At 41.9% G+C, this 20,268-nt stretch overlaps 3 protein-coding genes across 6 annotated transcripts in view; all 3 read right to left on the minus strand.

Annotated features, from left to right (window-relative positions):
- Nucleotides 1–1,946, minus strand: part of LOC135233539 (erbin-like) — a 59,705-nt gene extending 57,759 nt beyond the window's left edge. For all 3 annotated transcript variants that reach the window (XM_064297189.1, XM_064297190.1, XM_064297188.1), the window contains exon 1: nucleotides 1,168–1,946. The gene's annotated coding sequence lies outside the window, so the exon portion shown is untranslated. The remainder of the gene's footprint in view (nucleotides 1–1,167) is intronic.
- Nucleotides 1,947–3,503: 1,557 nt separating this feature from the next.
- Nucleotides 3,504–6,902, minus strand: zgc:101664 (uncharacterized protein LOC450064 homolog). 2 transcript variants are annotated; one of them, XM_064297193.1, is made up of 2 exons: nucleotides 6,786–6,902; nucleotides 3,504–4,796 (listed from the first exon to the last, which is right to left on the minus strand). In XM_064297193.1, exon 2 carries the CDS (start codon nucleotides 4,677–4,679, stop codon nucleotides 3,933–3,935), a length of 747 nt encoding a protein of 248 aa, XP_064153263.1. In that variant the 5' UTR covers nucleotides 4,680–4,796; nucleotides 6,786–6,902; the 3' UTR covers nucleotides 3,504–3,932. The 2 variants fall into 2 exon arrangements, with proteins under 2 accessions (XP_064153263.1, XP_064153262.1); XM_064297192.1 differs by having other exon boundaries at nucleotides 6,710–6,861.
- Nucleotides 6,903–7,352: 450 nt separating this feature from the next.
- On the minus strand, nucleotides 7,353–20,061 carry LOC135233540 (serine/threonine-protein phosphatase 2A catalytic subunit beta isoform). Its single transcript, XM_064297191.1, has 7 exons — nucleotides 19,444–20,061; nucleotides 16,180–16,389; nucleotides 15,448–15,621; nucleotides 14,723–14,812; nucleotides 11,924–12,085; nucleotides 9,359–9,477; nucleotides 7,353–8,084 (listed from the first exon to the last, which is right to left on the minus strand). Exons 1-7 carry the CDS (start codon nucleotides 19,543–19,545, stop codon nucleotides 8,012–8,014), a joined length of 930 nt encoding a protein of 309 aa, XP_064153261.1. The 5' UTR covers nucleotides 19,546–20,061; the 3' UTR covers nucleotides 7,353–8,011.
- Nucleotides 20,062–20,268: the final 207 nt, after the last annotated feature.

The raw sequence follows: 20,268 nt of genomic DNA on the forward strand, positions 1-20,268 counted from the left end.
ACTTCGTTCCTCCAGATCTCCCATGGATGGTAAGCAATGAGTTTGCTGTTCAGTAACAGATGAATGTATCAAGACACCGATCGTTGACGCAGATGACAGATAATACAACAAATGAGAAAGCCTCAGCAAGAACTTCACGAAACAAAGAAAGTAAGATTTGGAAAAATGAAAACGAATGCAAAAAAAAAAACAAAAGATTTTAGACTGTGACGTCATTACCCAAGTGTTAAGCCGAAAGTTCAAGTTCTTAATGTACTAGATCAATTTTAATTTTATTGTTTCTGATAGTAGGCAATAAGCTACCACAATGTCATTTGAACAGGTAACAAGCTACCTGTGGTAACTTTCACCAGGTTGTTACCTGAGCCACCTGCCCTCCTTCCCATAACGGGATTGTAGTGCTAACGAATTTTATTTATATATTGATATAATTATTTTAGATGAACTAACTTCTTTCAAACATACTGAAAGAGGTAACCTTAACCAGAGGAAAGCTTTATTCTTTGACATTTTAGGAATTCCCATTCACCCACCCCGCTTATTGTTTGCCAGGCACTTGCTGTAAGAATTCTCAATAGGGACGTGTTCTACAAAGCTTTGCAATCAGACACTTCAGTGCATTGATTGAACCTCAGTTTATTTGTCTTGGAAACACATAGGTTAGGCTCTGTTTGGTCTCAATTGTAAATAAATAAATAAATAAATAAACAAACAATTTCCTTCCGAAATCACTTTACCGGAATATGATCTTTTCTTTCTTGTAGTAGTTTGGCAAATTATCATTTAGGCTATCTAAACCAATCATTTGCCAACCAGTTCCAACTAGCAGTTGCCGCATTCAGTTTAAGCCATACAAAAAACTGAGGTCATACAGACTGATTCCAATCCGGAATCTGATGACGTATTTTAATAGTTTATCCGAAAATGCTCCACGTTGATACCTATTTAAAAATGCAATAGTGCTTTCAAAATCCAGCACAAATTTAATCCCATTCAGCTTTCAAGCGAACGCATAATGCAAAGAAATCGTAGCTAGGAAACTTACAGGAAAGAGAATGGCAATAGGTTTTATCGTCACTGATAACTGATTCAGCTGGCTAGAATAAGACAATGTATAAATCACTAGGCTAAAGAAATTGGCTACTGCAAATAACAGACGGAGTTTACCTTCTCTAAATACCAGGTTGCTGGGTATTTAGGTAGGTTGGTGAGTCGCTTTCTCTCACATATATTGTCCTGAAAAAATACTGTCCCGAAAGTGGTTTAAATCCACATGAGGTTTTCTTCTTCCCAAATCAAATTTGTACTGAATATATTATTTTAAAACGCTCGTTTGCATCCACTCGGACGTAGCCAGCTAGTTGACATGCATTATAGTCCTTCGCTCCATGTACAATGTCTTCTCAAAAGTTGTCTTTTGTCTGGCCAAGTTTTCTTGATGCATCGAATCACTTCCTGTATGCAAAACCAAAAAATGTATGATTCGACTAAATGCGCTATAAAAGAAGGAAACAACCCTCTAGCCCATTACTCGTACACCGTAAAAGCTTAAAAGGTTTAAACTTGGAGTGAAAGTTAGCCAGTATCCCAAAATCCACAACGCGCATGGAAATACAAAAGGGGAAAAAATGTCCACCGCCGACTGCCGTTTTCCAGGACGAGTAGGCTCTAGCGTACTCTCTCTTCGGTATCAACCACGAGCCAGAACCAGAATGTATTTTTCTAAAAGATGACTGCCGCAACCTAAGACATTCAGTGCAGACCCCCGTCCCGTCACCAAAGAACAAAAAGTCAGGGAATCCACGAGAAATTCGGAAAATAATGGGAACAACAGACTCAGTGGTACCCTCCTACCACGGTCCATCCATCCACTATCATGAGGCAAGCCTGTCCACACACAGCGCTCGCGCTAGAGCACATCACGCTTGCAGCAACTTGCAGCCGCTGACATCACAGGTTGTGCTGCTGTCGCCCGCGCACCTTTGCGGCAGTTGTGGAGCACACAGAATGTGTAGCCAAATGCTGTTTTAAACCAACAAGTTTTTCCTTTCGGATTGCAAAAAAAAAAAAAGACTATTCTGATGAATAAATAAGACAATAAGAATAAACAGTGCGGAAACGGTGCATACAATCCAACACTGAAAAGCAGGCTGTTTCACATGCACATTAATTTGAATGTCTGTCTGTGACACTTTTTGCAATCATGCAAAATAAATTCTTTTGATAGGCAAATGGTAGTAGCTTCAAGCAGATCTCTGTCATTTTAATTGTATTTGATTTACAAGTTCGCTTCTGTGTTTTTGAAAATCGCAAGAGGTATGTGTGTGTGCGCGTGTGTGTTGAGGGGGGTTCCTGTGTGAGGGCCATACCCCAGATTGGGTCCAATTCTGTGATGCTGGATGCTTTCTGTTCGGTATTTGATCAACAGCATTTGTTGTCAACAACAACCCAGCAGGAGCAACATATTTCTTTATCCAATAAGGTGAATCATCATCACCATCATCAATCACATTGATTAATGGTGAGATCAATCAAGACATGTTTGAACACAGTATGTATGGTGGTGACATGACCACACTGTTCAACACAGCATACTGTCACATGACTGGCTAAGAAATGCCATGGGGTAACTGATGATATCAGGTGTGGTTCAAGCAGAGAAAAAATAAATCAGCAGCCCTTGACTAAAGCAATTATAATACATAACCTATGGTATTATGATATGTCAATGTGTTTTGGCTTCTAATTAACCACTCCTTCCCACATATATTGTTGGCCAGATCTACACTGCATTTTCGCTGGCTGACCACTAATGATGACCATAAATTACCATTAAGGGTTCAGCAGGAGACAGTGTTGAAGCGAGAAGCACAGAAAGAAGAAAAATGGATTTTGTGCAGTGGCTCAGCAATTGCTTGTTATTGCCAAGGTCTTTAATTTGCGGGTACTAGTGACTGGGCAACAATAGTCAGCACTACCTTTAGAACCAGCTGTGTCATATCTATGGTTAAATGGATTCCATTTCGGATGGTGTGACACTGGGGAACGGAATCAGGATACTGATTTCAGCTCCTTGGGGCCACATTACGATGAGCCGTTTTCACAGTTGTTTGAGATGCATGATACATATATGCATGCAGTTAAAGCATGTGTGTGCACTTCGTACTACACATCCTTTCAATATTTTATTGCCATATTGAATATACTACAACAGTGGCATTATTTTATAATGACAGTTGTCAATGGGAGGATTTAGGGCCTTGAATTAATACTTCGATCACTTGGCTTTTAGCACTACAGACAATTCATCAGTGTCAATAGCACAATGCTGTTCTCATTTATTTTTTAAAGCTAAACTCACGACAGCACAAGGCCAGTGGACTATCTCATGGATTTAAAAAATGTGTGTGAAATTCTGCATATGACCTCCCTCTAGTGGTCATATTTTTTAAATAGCTGTATCCAGTTTATTTTCAGCTATTGTTGTGAATACAACACTGCAGTTTATAAAATAAAAGATTTATTTGCACACTCAATGGTTACAAATAAGAGCTGGCTTTAAAAGTCATCATTATTAATTTAATAATATTACAAATACCTTTTATAAAATATAAACAGTTCTGTGGAAATGGTATAAAATACAACACAGCTTGTCAAGAAAAAAAACTGATTGAGCTCGACAGAGGTAGAAAAAAAGACAATACATCCAAGTGTTTTCATTAACTGACAAATGTTTGTCATGTCAAAAATAATTTACCCAAATATTGTACAGATTAAATTAAACAATTGCAATTACTTATAAAAGTAACGTTTTTTCCCCTAGAAAATTCATTTCAAAGCAAATGCCTTTCAAAATGTTATGCTAATTCACATGAATAAATTACAGAATTAAAACACCCATTATGTCAGTTCATGACTGTGAAAACACATTGCTACAAGCTAAAAATGGCACCTAGTTTATGAACAGCTAAACTGATCTGTCCGGACAGGCCAAGCTCTCGTTTCAGGAAATGGCCGACATATTCCGAATATAAAACATCACAGAACACCCATATCTGTGCCAAATTCCTCTGAATGTTGGCGTTGCACGTTGGGAGCTTGGAGTGCCTCGTGGCCTGGCTCAGCGCAGTCCACACACGCTCCAGATCGCTCATAACGCAGTTCAGCTCTCCGATGATCCACTTCGCTCGCTGCAAAGAGTGGAGCCCAAAGCGCTCCACGACCTTTTGGAACTGTCCGGAAAACGGCTGAATTTCTATACTCAGCACGCTCCCCAAAGAGACGACGCTCCATGATCTTTGCCTTCTCTCCCCTGAAACGATTTCATCGTCGTGAGTTCTGGAAGCTGCATCCTCTGAAAACACTCGTCGACGAGTGAGAGATTGTTTCACATCCGCCGTAGAGAATTCCTTCAGGCCCTCGACCTCACTGCTGCATCGGGCTGACAGTAACGGCTCGCAGCACCACAGGTAGAACTGGATCTGCTTTTGTTCTTCCACAGAAATAACAGGAGGAGGCCTTTGAGGTTTAATCGGCAGCGATTTGTCACTGCCAGACGGGAACCATGGGGTAAACTCGGGTAAAACGCGACATGGGAACTCCTCAAGGGCCTTCTCTGCCACATCCACCAAGTCATGCAAGTCGCCTTTATTGCTTTTGTAATGCAAAAATACATCCATAACAATGGCAGTGGAACTACATAGCCTAGCATTTGGATAGTGTGGCTAGCTGTTTATCTTTAAACCAGTCATTGAATTACACCACGATTCCATCTTGCAGTGCTTGACAAAGTTAACCTAAAACAGAAATATAGTGAAACTGTTAGCAGCCAGTAGGGAAAAAAACACCTGCCAATCACCCATTCTTTAGCACAATCATAAATACATAGTGTGTATATAAAGGGTAATTGCCTTGAAAGCAGTTAGCGTTTTGATGTTATTTGACATAAAAGTCAAGGCTTATAAGGCCACTGCTAAGACTGAGTGTGAGCGCAACTTCTCTAACCACCATGAATTCCACCATTAGACAGCCAGTCGCGAAGCCTCCACAATGCGAGTAGCCTAACTGCTCGCAGTCAGCAGAAATCCGCAAGGTAATCTCAGGGCTTGTGTGTGGCATAGCCAACATCTGAATAAAAACCAATAAAGATAACAGTGACTTAAAGTCGCCTAGGCCTAAATGATGGATGGTCTTATTGTAGTTATTCGGCCTACACCACAGGATATCAAGGCTCTGTCAAAATACAACACAAATTCTTTAGTAATGATTAACCAGTTTATCCATCAACAATAATTTGTCGGAGCGCACAGAACAGTATCCATCAGTCTGGGCTTGAATTTGAATTGAGGTGCACTGTTTGTCTAACAATGGCTTTCTGCCTGTCTGAGCAGAGTTATTCATGCGTATCCGTTTCCACCATGTGAGCACACTCCTCAGTCTTACAATAACACAAGTTAGTTTCTGCAAGGATTTCAGGTGTTTTACACATGTTGCACATGTAAATTCGCCAGATATGATCCGCATACTGCAGTCCTGGCAGATCATATCTGGAGGGAGGGGGTCATTTTATTATATAACTGCAATTTAAAACACACCTCAAGGGGAAAATAACAGAAAACATATGTGGACTTGGGATTCTACTGGTGGATCAGAATTCTGGGTTAGCAATTTGCAATGACATTTGCTATTATAAATAGCAAATACTCGTTAGTGCTGTCAGTAATTCTGTAGATGCTGAAAGGAAGTTACTGGCAGCCAGGCATTCACAGTATACTATTAAGCACAATGTGTGTCATAAATGCAGTATAGCACATTTACATTTGAGGAGTTTACACTCTTAAATATGTTCTCAGTTTCAGTTCTTCCGGTCAGATGGTGTGAGCATGGTGGAGTAACCCGAAATCAGCACTACACTGCAGACCACAGATCGCTGGATTAATACAAGAAAATTGAGGAACTGCTATTTACCACAATACCATGTATTTTTCAGTGAGTAGGACTTGAAAACAACTACAGTATATTTGATTAAATTGTGGAAACGGTGTAATAGATTATTAGGAATAATCTTCTCTCCCACTTTGAATGATAAGGTTACTGTAGTCTGTGTGGGTGTGCTTTATGTTCACATAAACCCTTACCTATAAATATTTCATTTGTTACAGAATAAGGACACCGTAGGGTCATATTCACACGTATAAGAATGCATGCTCTGTAGAACATTTTCTACACTTAAGACGCTTATTAGCAAGGCTGCGTGCACTGACAACAAACATAAACATAAGACAGGCTAACGTTAGCTAGCATTGATTTGTGATATTTTTCTAGGCCTACAGAATGCTATATTATTAATTGAACTATGTTCGAGTCCAGCACGTAATATGTCCACAAATGCTCACGAGATGGCAGTGATACTCTCTAAATAGTCTGACTTTTACAACTGCCAGGACCACGAACCTCAATTTTATATTTTAAAATATAACGTTAATTTACACCACAGATACCCTAGCATTAGAAAAGTAATCGTAAATGGTGCAATTTAACCTATGTAACGTTGGTTGCCTAGTCTAGCTATAGCTAATATACGGCACTCAGCTTCCCATTTACCGTTGAATCGGAGCAAACGAAAAAAGCTCACATTAAATGAGAGGTAACGATCAAGCTAATGTAGTATGGCTAAAACGTTAGCTGTGACTGAAAACAAATTAATTACCTTTTAATGCCAGTTTTCCTGAGGCAGATTACCATCAACCCTACATTTTAATTCGAAAACACTTCCCACAACTCACTTCCGGGTGTTTCGTGACGCAGTGGCGCGAAATTCTGATCCACAGATCTGTAACGTGCGTACATCGTCCAACGACAGTTCGGGAGAATTAGTATTATGATATATCGATCAGTGAATGCGCAGTCCATGGCCATAGCTAGGCTATGTTACTGAGCCTATGACCATACTGGTCCGATTTCTATAAGAGCCAGAAAAGATGTATTGTAAGTTCTATTCTTTCTGTCTTTTACTCATTTTTGTGTAAAATTGGAAAAAAACTATTTTGTATTTTAACAAAACTTGTAGCTATAAATTGGAATAATGTAGATAAATGCTGGCTTTTGTTCAATATTCAAATTCATGTTGAAAATATTATATGAAAGGGTTATACAAAGTTATCCAATTGTATCAGTTCAAATACCAATTATCCGTCAGTACATGTTTTACTCATGAGATGGGTCGACATAGTCGTTGTAGCCATTTTCTTTTTATTCAGTTGGTTGGAATGTCTGATTTTGATGGTGTTTCGGCTGGTGAAATGCTTGTACCCGTTGTATTTATGAAAGCAATCACCACTCATATGAGCCAGTTTCAGCAGTGTGTAGGGTCACGATCAAAAGTACTTTATTTGTTCAAATACACCAAAGATGCAATCACTGCATGACAAATTTACAGGAAAAAAAGGAACAGTAAACTCAAATGGTAAGATCAGGCAGTAAAAGGGGAGGGGCTAAGGCAGGCCCTTAAAAATGAAAGCAAAGATGAGCGTTTGCAGGAGAGGTAAGTTCATGGACTGGAGGGAGGGTGTAAAGCTTGTGCATTGTTATAAAATGACATCCTAGTTAACATGCCCAGCATTGCTACAACTCAAAATGAACAATTTGCCAGTGAAGTTGAAAATATCAAGTTGGTACATTTTTCTTTTTTTTTTTTTTTTTTTGAATATCATACAATCCAGAACAGAAACAACGTTACTACCAATAGCATACAGCAGGCAATCTTTCACTGTTGAGCTGAAAGCCATATGGGACACTTGCAGTACGGCAACATTGGGCATTTTGTATATGTGTACTAATGCTTATATGGCACATTTTGGTCCATGTTAGTGCTTTAATGTTATAACATATCTCACTGATTTGATTCTTTTTAATATATACGCAATCAAGATTTGTATTTTTTATTTTATTTTTTTGCTTTTGACATATTGCTGCAGTCCTACACCAAGCCAACTGGGGGCGCTGCAGACTCTTATAGGAAGTAGTCAGGGGTGCGGCGGGTGACGTGGGGCTCTCCGCGGCGAGGCGCAGGGTCAAACTGAAGGCTGTGGGAAAGAGGAAACGCAACAGGGTCACGGAAGGTCACATGGGCCCCACTTGTCAAGACAACGTAGAACGGCAATTTAACACAATTCACTGAGAGCTTGGCGAAAGCACAATCACGCACACACACACACACGCGCACATGCACGCTCACAGGCATTCACGCGCACACATGCACGTATAATGCATACATTAACACTCTCTCATACACGTACATGCACACATTTCCCATGGAGAAGACAAAATCCATCTGACTGTTAATATGTAAATGACAGTGTACAGGGAACTTATTACAAAACATCTACATATTCCCAACGTGGCACCCATCCCATTTTACGGTTGAAGGTTTTCACACCTGGTTCCTTTCCCCAACAAGCAGCTGAAATTACACTCTATCCAGTGTCTCCGTATTCAGGGTAGTTGAATTACGGGCCCTTATTAAGAAGTTACACCGTGTTCCTAATTAGTGAGATGTCAGTGAGACGACTGAGGAGATTAACAATGAAATGTAATTATTGCGGCCTCAACCATTAGAACTCTGCACAGATTGGCACAGGAGAAATCTCATCAATGTGACAACTGCGGGACGGAATACGGTACCTCCCAAATCACCAAAACACCTTTCAACATTACTTTTGTGTTGGGAAGCAAAAGGTAAACCATGACTCAGTGAACCGATTGTCAATTTGTAGACACTTCTTCTGCGGTGTCCTCTACAGCAGAAGAGGCCTGCCCAGGCGAGTTCACAGTGTAATCGACCGCTTTAATTGATCAATTAAGAGGCGAGTAGCAACAAAAACCAGCAGGCCCCGCGGCTCTGCAGGACCTGGGTGTGCCATCTCTGCTCCATAATGTCAGAGATAAACACTCTGGAGGATTTAAAACCGGGGATGTGTATCGGTATTAGAAAGGCCTTTCGTTTACCACAAATCAAGAATATGATGCAATGCAATCTGGGCTTAAAACACCCAGTACTGCAATGGAAGGTCTTCTCTTAAAGGGACAGTTCACTTTCTGGACATTTCAGATACATGCAGGAGTTTCTCACGACCTGCCTGCTTCACAGTGGCGGGCAGAGACACATTGGCCGGTTTTGCGGTTTAAAGCAATAGAATGCCCTTCCAGTAGCTCTAAAGCAGAGTGAACAGTGAGGGTGGCCCTCACTGCCATTACCCCCCCCCCCCCCCCATCATTTTTAATTCCACGTGACAGAGGTAAGAGGTGCAGTTAATTAAATATCTGGGTCACAGAGATCAGGCAGTACACAGGTACTTACAAAGAGTATTTAAGAGTATCATCCAGTTCCATGATGGCAGCCTGGTTGCCACAGCGATAGCAGTAGTTTGGCGCACTGAAAATGGTGACCACGTTTCGGTCATGGCACCAGTTGTAGCCCTGAAAGAAAGAAAGAAATAAGTTTAAAAAAAAAAAAAAACATTGGCAAATTAAAATCCTGAGAGTACCTTTCTGAAATACCTTTCTTAACTCTTCCCAAATGTGTCAGAGAATCCAGTGCTCATGGCTACCGAGCGCAATGAGGGCTCGTTTTTGCAATAAATGTGGCGTGCAGCAGGCCAATACCTGCAAGACTCAGGAGTTTTTGGAGCATATCCAAACAAAAGCACCATTTAATTCCAGCTATCTGTGTGCCGGGGACCTCGCTGGCCGCCGGGCGATCGCCGTCATTTCCCTGCCGTGTGTCGTTTCAGCGGTGACAAGCAGGTGAAGATGCTCTTACATCAGCTTCAACGTGCCCCTGACTGACAGGAAATGGCACAACCACGTGTCTCCTTGCATGACAGTGAACACATCCTTATCATGCAAACACAGATTTGCATTTGAAATGTTGAACTAGTGCCACGTCTGCTGGCACACTGAGGTGCGTTGTGCTGGGTGATCAGCTTTCAACAGTACCAGACCCCTTTCAACAGCATTAGAGGGCTAACCCTCACTTAGCACCAATGGGCCAGCAGTTAATACAGTATGGCAGAGACGGCCTTGTGCACTGCATTAGCCATACATTCAGTTATCTGAGGGAAAGCCACATAGAAAACATAATGAAACAGAAACTGAAGGAGACTGTTAGTTTTGTTACTGCTGTCAGCTCAAGTCAAGGTACAGCTGACTGACAGAACTGTAATATAAGGAATTTGAGTGTAGTCTGGAAATCATGTTTGAAATGCAAAAGGAATGCACTTTGAAGAAGGCAATGGATTACTCTCCATAACCTGCATATATGCCCAAATAAACGACCATCTTTTCCATCCGTTTTAAAGTCACTTTTTCTTTAAGAAATGCAATGAAACAAAATGGATGAAATGAAAAAAGAAGCCTTTTTTGCAGATCATTCGTGAAGTGTGTGCAAAAGCAAATTTCTTGGTTCCTCGTCCAAAAACCCATGCCAACTAGCAACCCGAGAACGACGTGACAACGAACGCTGGCATCCCCTCAAATCAGGATGATGGGCTGGATTCCACGGATTTCATCCGCATAACAGGATAAGGTTCTCCTCAAAAAAGAACACTTTGCATTGCCTCAAAGCACGGTCCTTTCTACATTCTGTGTTAACGGGAAAAAATAGAAATTTGCCAAAACCCTGAACTAAGGGAGCCTTCTTTATTCCAAATGGGTGAAACTGGGGTAAGTAAGAGGCACATTGGTAAAGAGATCCCATGGTGGAGCACAGAAAACCCAGGTGGGCCAACTTTGTAATCATCTGCTTTCATTGAGAAAGTAATTGCTTAGTAACAGCCAACATCCAAGTCCAGAGTTGCACGCCCCCACACTAGATACTTGGAGATCTATACACAGATAATGAGGTCAGTTGGCCCACATTTACCTTTGGTCCAAAAAACGATTAAAATGCATGAGAAATGTCTCCCATGTGCAAAACCCTTATCTAGCACCGTAGTGAACACAGGCAACCTAACAGTTCAGCGAAAACGCACCCAGACGGGCAGATCTCGTAGCGCTCAGCCTCATCGGAGCGAATTCAAAGTGTACACAGCCGATTCAAAGAGATCGGCGCTCGTCCCTCTCCACGAACTCGAGGGTGGAGACAGGCGCACTATAAATAAACCTCAGCAAACAGCCCTCCTGAGTGATTTATTCCTGTTAAACAGCGAGCCCCCGCGGAGCAGACAGCAGGGGGCGCTCTGCGTCCCACGGAGCCGACGCCAGATGACTCCCCTGCCCCTGCGTGTTCTGGCAACGCTTCCGATTGGTTCAGCTTTCAAAGGAAACCTGTCGGCCAACCGTGGCGAGTCGTTCTGTTTGGCACACGGATGTGATTCACTGAGTACAGCGAGTCGAACGGGGAACGAACGACCAGCTCGTTTAAACTCGCATCGCCCTTTGGGTGGCTGATCACTGACTGTCTCCACCAGTTGCAACAGGCAACGCCATTTTACTAAAGTTTTTTCTTACTTAAAAAAAAAAAAAAAAAAAAAAAAAGAATTATGAATATTTCAGATTTTGGGGAGAAAAACAAGCACTAATTATGACTTATTACAGTCAATGGCTTTCAGAAACCATGAAAAATATAATAAAATAACTAAGCTGCAATATATGTGATAAAACTTCTCACCATAGCGAATTAATGTACCAATTAAGAACAGAAGAGCTCCTCAGCTACACGTGGGTGAATTTTATATTCTTTATGAGATGCAAGGATGTTGGAAACCTTTTAATTATACCATTATCTTTCTCAGGCAACAGCACAGACACAGACCACACTGCTGAGCATCTGCCCCAGCACTAGAGCTAATCTCCTTTAGCGAGCTTCACCCATCACCATCGGGGGGGGGGGGGGGGGGGGGCAGACAGAGGGGACCGGACGCACCTCCATGACCAGCTGATGGGCGCGGGACACCAGGGTGAGCCCGTTGGCGTGGTTGAAGGTTTCGGAGATGTCCTGTCCGAAGGTGTAGCCGGCGCCCCTCGGCGAGATCCCCCAGCCGCCGCGGTCGTCCGGGTCCGACCACAGGAGGTCACACATCGGGCCCTGGAACAGAGGAGAACGCTCGCTCAGACTCGAACCCACAGCATGAGCCTCTGAAGCCTGCTCAGAATCGAACCCGCAGCAGGAGCCTCTCGAGCCCGCTCAGACTCGAACCCGCAGCAGGAGCCTCTCGAAACGCGTTCTAAAATGGAGCCTTTGAAAGCCACTGAGGTTCTCTCGACAACAACATGCTCGTAAAAAAGGATTCGCACCGCTATATCAGGCTGTGTGAACTCCAGGAAAAGGCTGGTAATTAGCCAGCAGGGTCTATGAATAGGTCTGCAATTTTAGCAAAGGTATTTTTAGTGAATGTTACAGCTGGGACACGGGCAATTAGCAATGAGGTATGGAAATACACCCTGAAAGCATCAAGACATGGAAATAAAGGTTTTTTTTCTTTTGTAAATTGGTTATGCTTATAACCTGCTTATATTAGGTTTGCCACAGCAGGATTGTTAATTCTAAATATTAACATCAAATTTCACAAAGCCACACAAGTAAGCTGTCAATCAGGTTCCTGATGAACTTCTGCCTGCCCAAAGGAGAACTACAGACCGAGTCGATTACAGGTGACCAGTCTGTCAGCTCAGAAGCCCCGCCCAGTTTACTGTGTCGGGCTGGTCATGACCACTCATAATCCTGAGCCGTCCCCTCCCAACTCAACATGTACAATCCTGTACTGTACTTCAACCACTGACCCAAATCGAAAACAGGAGGGTGCAAATTAAGGGCTGGTTCAGCCACCACGTAAACACTGCAGCAGAAAGGGTAGAGGCAGCACTTTCTGCGTTCGCAATCAAAACAGAAAAGAAAAAGAAAGCAGGAACTCTAAAAAACCAGGCTTTGCATGGGCGGAAACCCGGCTCAAAAATAAGCACGTGCAAATGGTGGAGCGTTAAATTTAAATCATCCCACTAAATAGGCCTTCATTTGAGATGCATTCAGAAAACACCCCCGAGCACCACTTTTCCCTCCCTGCAATCACTGAAACATCTGTGATTTTCAGGGAGGGAAGCGTGGGGTTTGACCTGCACGCTCGTGTTTGCACTCTCCACTGTGATGATGATTGCAGTTTTGCTGTCCGTTAAAGTGTGTGTGTGTGTTTTTTGTTTTTTGTTGCAAATGAACTGCAAACGATAAACAGAAGAATGTGCGTTGTTGTGTCAGATATACTGTAAAGGACAGTGATTTGTCCCAAGCCTTATTCAGGCTGGATGGTGGCTTTCGGTTTGGCATGAATGAGCTATGGGCAAGCTTGTTTATTTAAAGCACTTTGTTGCAATACAATGTGTTTTAGCCTGTAATACAAAGGGACACAACATATCACAAAACACGTAAATCCATCACATTGAATACTTCTTTGAATACATTCATTGAATGCTATTGGGCACCAATATCATATATTTATTTATTTTTTTACTACAGAAACTATGTACTCTCCTTAAGGTGGACTATTACAGCTTCTGTTATTTTTTATCCTTTAAGTGCAGGATACGTCATTCTCAGGATTTTCATTTTTCTTCAGAATGTGTGGTTTAATAACTCTTATCTTTAATTTTTGTTAATTTAATTCCCTGAAAGACTGAATTCAGAATCTGACCTGCAGTTACACTAGCATGGAAAGAATGTTTGGGGGGGGGGGGGGGGGTCCTGGTGGGTCGTCACCATTCATCACGGTGGTGCTGACGGAAGGGCTGGCGGAGTCAACAGACAAAGTGCAAGTGAAAGCACTGGGCTCTACTGTTGTCACAACTTAAACAGCAGCAACCAGAAACAAGGAACAGGTAGGAGGAACTAGAGCTGGAATTCTGGTTCAGCGCGCTTTGTCTGTGTGCTCGGGGTGAAACTAGGACCAGACGCATGAGTGCATGTAGGCACGTAGGCTATGCTAATGACATACAGCTCAATATCCACTGTAGAGAATTATAGCTATTTGGCTATTCTACTCTCTAAACTACTATTCTTAATCTGATGTCATCTTTTTAAAGCTACATCCAGCATTTTAGCCTTCTCTTGTACACTCTCTGGTTTGATGCCATTTTTCTGACAATGCTTTGAACTGGATGGTCCAAATATGTGCACTGTTCCCACACCTTTTAAAAAATAAAATTCAAGAGCTTTTCAAGGACCATTATCCAGAACGCTCCACCGCCTAACAGCTGATGAATTGCTGAAATGTTCAATTCGTTTCAACAGTTTATGATTATAACACCAACGAAAGCTAAAAAATCCAAACACTTTCAGGCACTTTATTAAAAGCTCAAGCACTTCCCACAGCACTAGAAATTACATTCCCCTGTGGGAAGCCTGTGTGTATTATATTGTGACAGATGCACCAAATCTGAATGTTCTGTGAGTAATAATATTTTAAATAATGACCTACATTTTGTATCAGAGGAACGTGTTACTGTAGGTGTCTTACAGACCTGAATCATTCATTAGAATAAATACACAAGGTAAAGGTGAGTCAGCGTTAGACGAATGGCAATTATACTGAAATAACACTCCACAGAGATAATGGTGTTTCACAAACTGCCAGATGAGGTTTCCTTTTTTAAAATCTGTTTTAACTAAAAGATAAGCTTGTGAAAAATGAGGATGAGGATGGCTGAACGGATCTGCTCCTGCACGATGACTGACCTCATGTGGAACTTCCTGCAGGCGGTCCAGGGCCCGGATGTGATCCAGTGTGTCTATTGAGGGCGAAAGGCCTCCATGCAGGCAGAAGATCTGGTCAGGGAACAGATGATTGGTCACTGGTCACATTGGTTACCATTTTCAAATTTCTCTCGTTGGTCAGTTACATGATGCTTTACAGAGACTGGTCTGAAATTATAAGTGAGTTAAAGGAAAGTTGATTGTCAAATGGCGATTTAGAGTAACAACATACCACGGCTACTCTGTAAGATTGACGATGGCCAATCAAATGACCAAAAACTGTTTCTGATTGTTATGCACTTGTAACATTAACACACACTGGACTCTGAGATAACCACTTCCAAAAGTGCAGAAGAATCTTACCAGAGGGTCTTTCATTCTAAACTCTAACTGACAAAATAGGCATCCAATGAATTTTCATTCAAAGGCTTTTTTCAGTCAATACTTCCTACACATCCTACACAGAGAGACAAAAACAGGGACTCCATCTGCTAGGATGCCTTCTGTCCACAGACCTGGGGATCTATCCATCTGGACACAAAATGTGTTACGGCATTCTTGCAGTTTCATTTGTTAAAAATGTGTGTAGAGCCTTCTAATCTCAGCAAAGAATGAGATATTCAGTGCAAGAGAGAGAGATTTCAACTGATTTTTAAAAAAAATTTCAATCTGGTTTTAACTGGATGTCAAAGCACCAGAGGCCTCACCTGTCCGTCTACCAGCGCGGTCAGCGGGAGATAGTCGAAGAGGTCGGTGAAGTACTTCCACACGTTGGCGTTGCCGTACTTCCTCAGGCACTCGTCGTAGAAGCCGTACACCTGCGTGATCTGCCGGCTCTCGTGGTTGCCTCTCAAAATGGTGATGCGCTCTGGGTAACGCACCTGGAGGAGCAGAAGGGGTTAAACGCCTGGCGTGACATCATCGCCTCGGGAGCTCCGCAGACAGAGACGCCGACGGCCCGCGTTCCCCTCACGCCTCGCCAGGAAAAGGAACCGCTCCAATTTGATCTCGTACGATTATGACATGAGGGGACTGTTACTATGGCGCTGCAGTAACACTATGGAAACAGTGATGACATTTTAGCTTTTCTGTTGAAGTCTTACAATCTGGTTATGCTCTCAAAAACAGATAACGGCAGACTTTTTTTTTCTGCAAAGCGGAGACAGAATACATAATGCTGGCAGCAAGAAAGGAAATACTCTCGCCTGATAGGATTTAGATTCAGGTAACACGTTTGGCCTTTGCCTGGTCGTGATGACAACCAAGAGCCAAGAGGTCCAGACAACCACACTGCTCTGCATTATCCAACCAACAGGGAGACAAATCAAGCGACAAGCACTCTCGACATGATGCACTCAGAATGAGAAAACAAGACCCTTGCTTTCCCAAGCTATTTTCCCCCCCTCTGAGGACCTTGTTTTTCATGTTGCTGAACCTACCTTTAACGCTACAAGAAGTGTGACGGTCTCCACTGAGTAGTAGCCTCTGTCTACGTAGTCGCCCATGAACAGGTAGTTGGTGTCGGGCGACTTTCCCCCGATCCTGAAGAGCTCCATGAGGTCGTGGAACTGGCCGTGGACATCTCCGCAGACCGTGACGGGACAGCGGACTTCCTGCACGTTCGACTCCTTGGTCAGAATCTCTTTGGCCTGTGGTGGAGGTAAAGATGGGTCAATTTACAGCATTGGCTTCTGCGACCAGACCTGGGGTCAACTGAAGTTCTGTAATTTGCAATGGACGCGGTCTGGTGATTTACAGTCAACCACACATAACAGGCTTATCATCTGACCATATAACACCGGGCACAGAAACTGATTGAGTAGGTTACAGTACTATAGGAATACAACAAATGGAATATTCTCTCTCTGGTTAGAGTGCATTTTTGTGCTTTAAAAACACATTACCACAACACAAATCACAATACATTAGTTTACGCAGCTGCTCTGTCTCAAATATTAGGCAGCATTATTTAATTGTTTACTATCTTTTTTCGTACTACCTTTACTAACGTAACAGCTATGTTGAGTAATGCCGACTTGCACCGTAGCCGAACAGGCATAAGCTGGATAAAAACACAGCATTATGGGAGATGCCAGCTGAAATTTGCAGATGGGCAATTAAGTCCTGAATTGTGGGCTGTGTAAAACTTAATGTGTAAAACAGAACATTACACTTTCGGATACAGGCGCGTATACACACACACACACACACACACTCAGGATCATATTGCGGGACTGGCACAGCAGCACCCCTTCCAACAAATCTTTCTTGCCAAAAACACTGAAAATTCAAGACAAGTGAGGATGAGTGATTTTTATACAATTTGCCATATGTAAGCTATCCAAAAAGCAATCCACATAGAGGTTTCCTAAAACAAAAATGAAAGCCTTTAGTTTGTCTGATAAGGTCAGTGAATTTGCTATAGCAACGTGCTATAAACTAAGGCACATGACATTACTGACAATTTCTTATCACCAGCAGATTATAATGCAGACATTTTGAGGTTGCCAGGTTACTCACTAAATATAGGCTAGATGATCTGGTGTGCAATTATGTCTAGCACCCACTGGCTTATTTAAGATTTTTTCCGTGATATTGATATTTCATATAGGAAAATTTAACAGTTATTTGCTGTTATTTGTGAACCAAAAAAACATAAATAAATTCTTGTGAAACTACAAAAAGGACAAGTAGGGCAAATAATATGGGAAATGGGAAACAGAAGGATGAGGATGGTACATCTCAATTACTGCATACTACACTACAATAAAAAGCTTATCCAGGAACACATCAGGCCTGAATTATGAAAGGTACATCAACATAAGACAGACACAGGAATACAATGAGTGTTATTCATTGTATTTCCGCCACTAGAATATCAACCTTTCAAACAACCGGGCTGATTTAGATGAATGTGTTTTGCGGGAGTGTGGTTACAGCCAAAGAGCTGAATCGTTAGAGACTCCTTTCAATGCGCGAGTTTATTTTCAGTCACAGATCAAAGACGGCTTTTCTTCCCGTCTCTCATTCAAGTTAAGCAGACATTAATCATTGTTTGCATGTGATGTTACATTGACGTTACTTTGATGTTGCTATGTTACATTTCCAGCACATTTCAGTTTCACTGAGAGAACGCCACAAGTTACCAGACGACCATTTCGTTTCCAGTCAAGTACACACCATCAACTGGGTTGCTATCGAACAACCAGAGAACCGCAGAAGAGTTTCAATAACCCACACAGCGTGAGGCGGCGCTCGTACACCCAAAACGCGCTTAGAGCACTGCATTTTTTAATTCTAACCGACTATAGCAATGGTTCTGAACTTCTGCATACCAGTCAGTTTATTTTTTGAGTTTATAATCACTTTCAGACTGTGATTATAATTCTACTGTGCTGTTACCTCAAAATAAATTAAATGATTCAGATTGGAGAAACATACTTAGGCCTAGTGAAGAAAAATATAGGTTAGCACTTGAAATCATATAAATACAGCAAAGGGACAATGGTCACGGATACTGCATGTTACATAAACAATATGAATCAGCTGTTTTGGCAAGTTTCACTTCCAAACAAACTACTTTGGTAGGTGATATTCTTCTATTTGGAAAGTCTATGTTGAAATTTCCATGTGATGGGATCTTATTTTCATGTGAAGTTGGTGATAGCCATCTCATCTGTGTGTATTTAAATACAAAGGCATTAATTTAACAAGATTCCTTTTATATATATTTTTTTATCTCCGCTGAGAAACAGCAAATTATCGCAAAAACAAGTAGCTATGCACTTAGAAATGCCATTTTTGGCATTTATCAAAACAGAATCCACACAATATTTTGAAACAATTTTGTCTGACACTTGTGAATATGACTACAATGCACGCATTAAAGACAATCGTTTCAATGAAAAGTCAGATTTGCATCATAACTATTTGGAAGCTCCCCGTATGTTTTGTGTTCCCCTGAGCCAGCCTTTAGAAAGGTTCATCGTTTATACTCCGACCTCGCTATTACTAAAAATGCTAAGTTGCATGGCTAGTAGCGAATAGAGTTGTTATGTAGTTTGTTTTTGTTTTGATCGTAAAAACAGTGATAGCCCATTGGCTAACGTCATTTGTTATGCAGCCGCTTGTTCTGCAATTCTGCCTTGGAAACTCGGAAATAGATCAATTGTTTAGCTATCTAAGACTAGCCTACCTATTACATTATACAAGACTAATTAAATTGCCAATTAGAAAAATCATGAACACAACCATCTATTAAGACAACGCTAGAGTCTAGTTAGCACTGGTAATCCGGTTATATGGCTAGCATTAGATAGCTCTAGCTAATGTTCATGTGACAGCTTTAACACATCAGCAACGTAAGGATAGGCAACATTTTGGCAAATATAGCTAGCCTAGCAAGGTACATGCTACCTAGCCAATTAATGTTAGCAAGCTAGCCATCAAGCTGGCCCGCTAATGTAAACTAGTCTAGTAGGCACCAGATCCGCTGGCTGATACAAAACACAGTGCTAATTGGCTGGGCTGTTACGATAGCCATATCTGTCGAAACGCGTTGAATCCGATGGATAGCAAGGCATGGTCATCACAGTTTGTCATAATTGCTACCTAGCTCTGCTAACGTTAGACTAATCAAGTAGCCAGCAACCATGAACAGCACAGGCGTAGTTAGCTAGGCTAGCTAGCTAGCTTAGACCTACCTTTTCGCAAAGCGTCCTCACTTGGTTCTCCGTCAACTGCTTACATTCATTCAGCTGTTCGACCCATTGGTCCAGTTCCTTCGTAAAAGATTTTTCGTCCATTTTGAAACACACACCAATTTTGAATTATCGTAATAAGGTGGTTATATCTGCTGTACTAGCTAGCTTTCGTTAGCTAGATTTTTAACGTTAATTTTACTCCTTCAAGTACTTTGCAGATTGCCTATGCCTACACTGACGTTCCCAAGTCAGAGAAGGTATCACGCTAAAAAAGCGGGCCCGAGCCTTTCAATAACCGTAGTAAAATTAGCTAGCTAGCTAGTGTGGTACTCGGAAGAACACACCGGTCCAGCGGGTGTATCACAGAGGGACGCCGCAAGAACCACACAAGCTGCCTCCCTTCTCCCTCCGACCTTCCAGGGGAACTCAGCTATGTAATGGCCGCCTGCCTCTACGCTCTCCTCCCCCAGTCGTCACTGCACTGGCATTTGCTCACTGCACTAGCGAGGCACTAGCCGGAGATTATCTCGGAAAACTCGCTAGGGAGGTTTTCTGCTTACATCCGTTTAGAGAAGGATATGTGCACATCCACCAAATTTTATAGTACATGGATCTTGTGACATTATTGTTTGTGCAAGAACTAACCTATCCAATTTACGTACAAATCTGTTAATCTGTGCGGCGCCTGTCTGTGGCGATGCTTGCAAAATCACTGTCATATTAAGTGTGAAAGCATATATACGCCCTCTTGTGAAAAAGAAGACTAATAACAAGTGGAACGTGATTATCGAGAATAAAAATGTTAGATGACTAATGGAATAATAT

This window comes from Anguilla rostrata, chromosome 10, assembly GCF_018555375.3.
Source record: "Anguilla rostrata isolate EN2019 chromosome 10, ASM1855537v3, whole genome shotgun sequence".
NCBI classification, from domain to species: Eukaryota; Metazoa; Chordata; class Actinopteri; order Anguilliformes; family Anguillidae; genus Anguilla; species Anguilla rostrata.

Bases quoted from the DNA above. Each gene is read 5' to 3' on its own strand.
- zgc:101664 (XM_064297193.1), bottom strand. From the start codon at position 4,679: ATGGATGTATTTTTGCATTACAAAAGCAATAAAGGCGACTTGCATGAC.
- LOC135233540 (XM_064297191.1), bottom strand. From the start codon at position 19,545: ATGGACGAAAAATCTTTTACGAAGGAACTGGACCAATGGGTCGAACAG. The intron at 9,478-11,923 runs GTGCGTCCGGTC...TCTTTCTTTCAG, and splicing joins CCCATCAGCTGGTCATGGAG to GGCTACAACTGGTGCCATGA. The intron at 8,085-9,358 runs GTAAGTACCTGT...TCTTTCCCACAG, and splicing joins GATACTCTTAAATACTCTTT to CCTTCAGTTTGACCCTGCGC.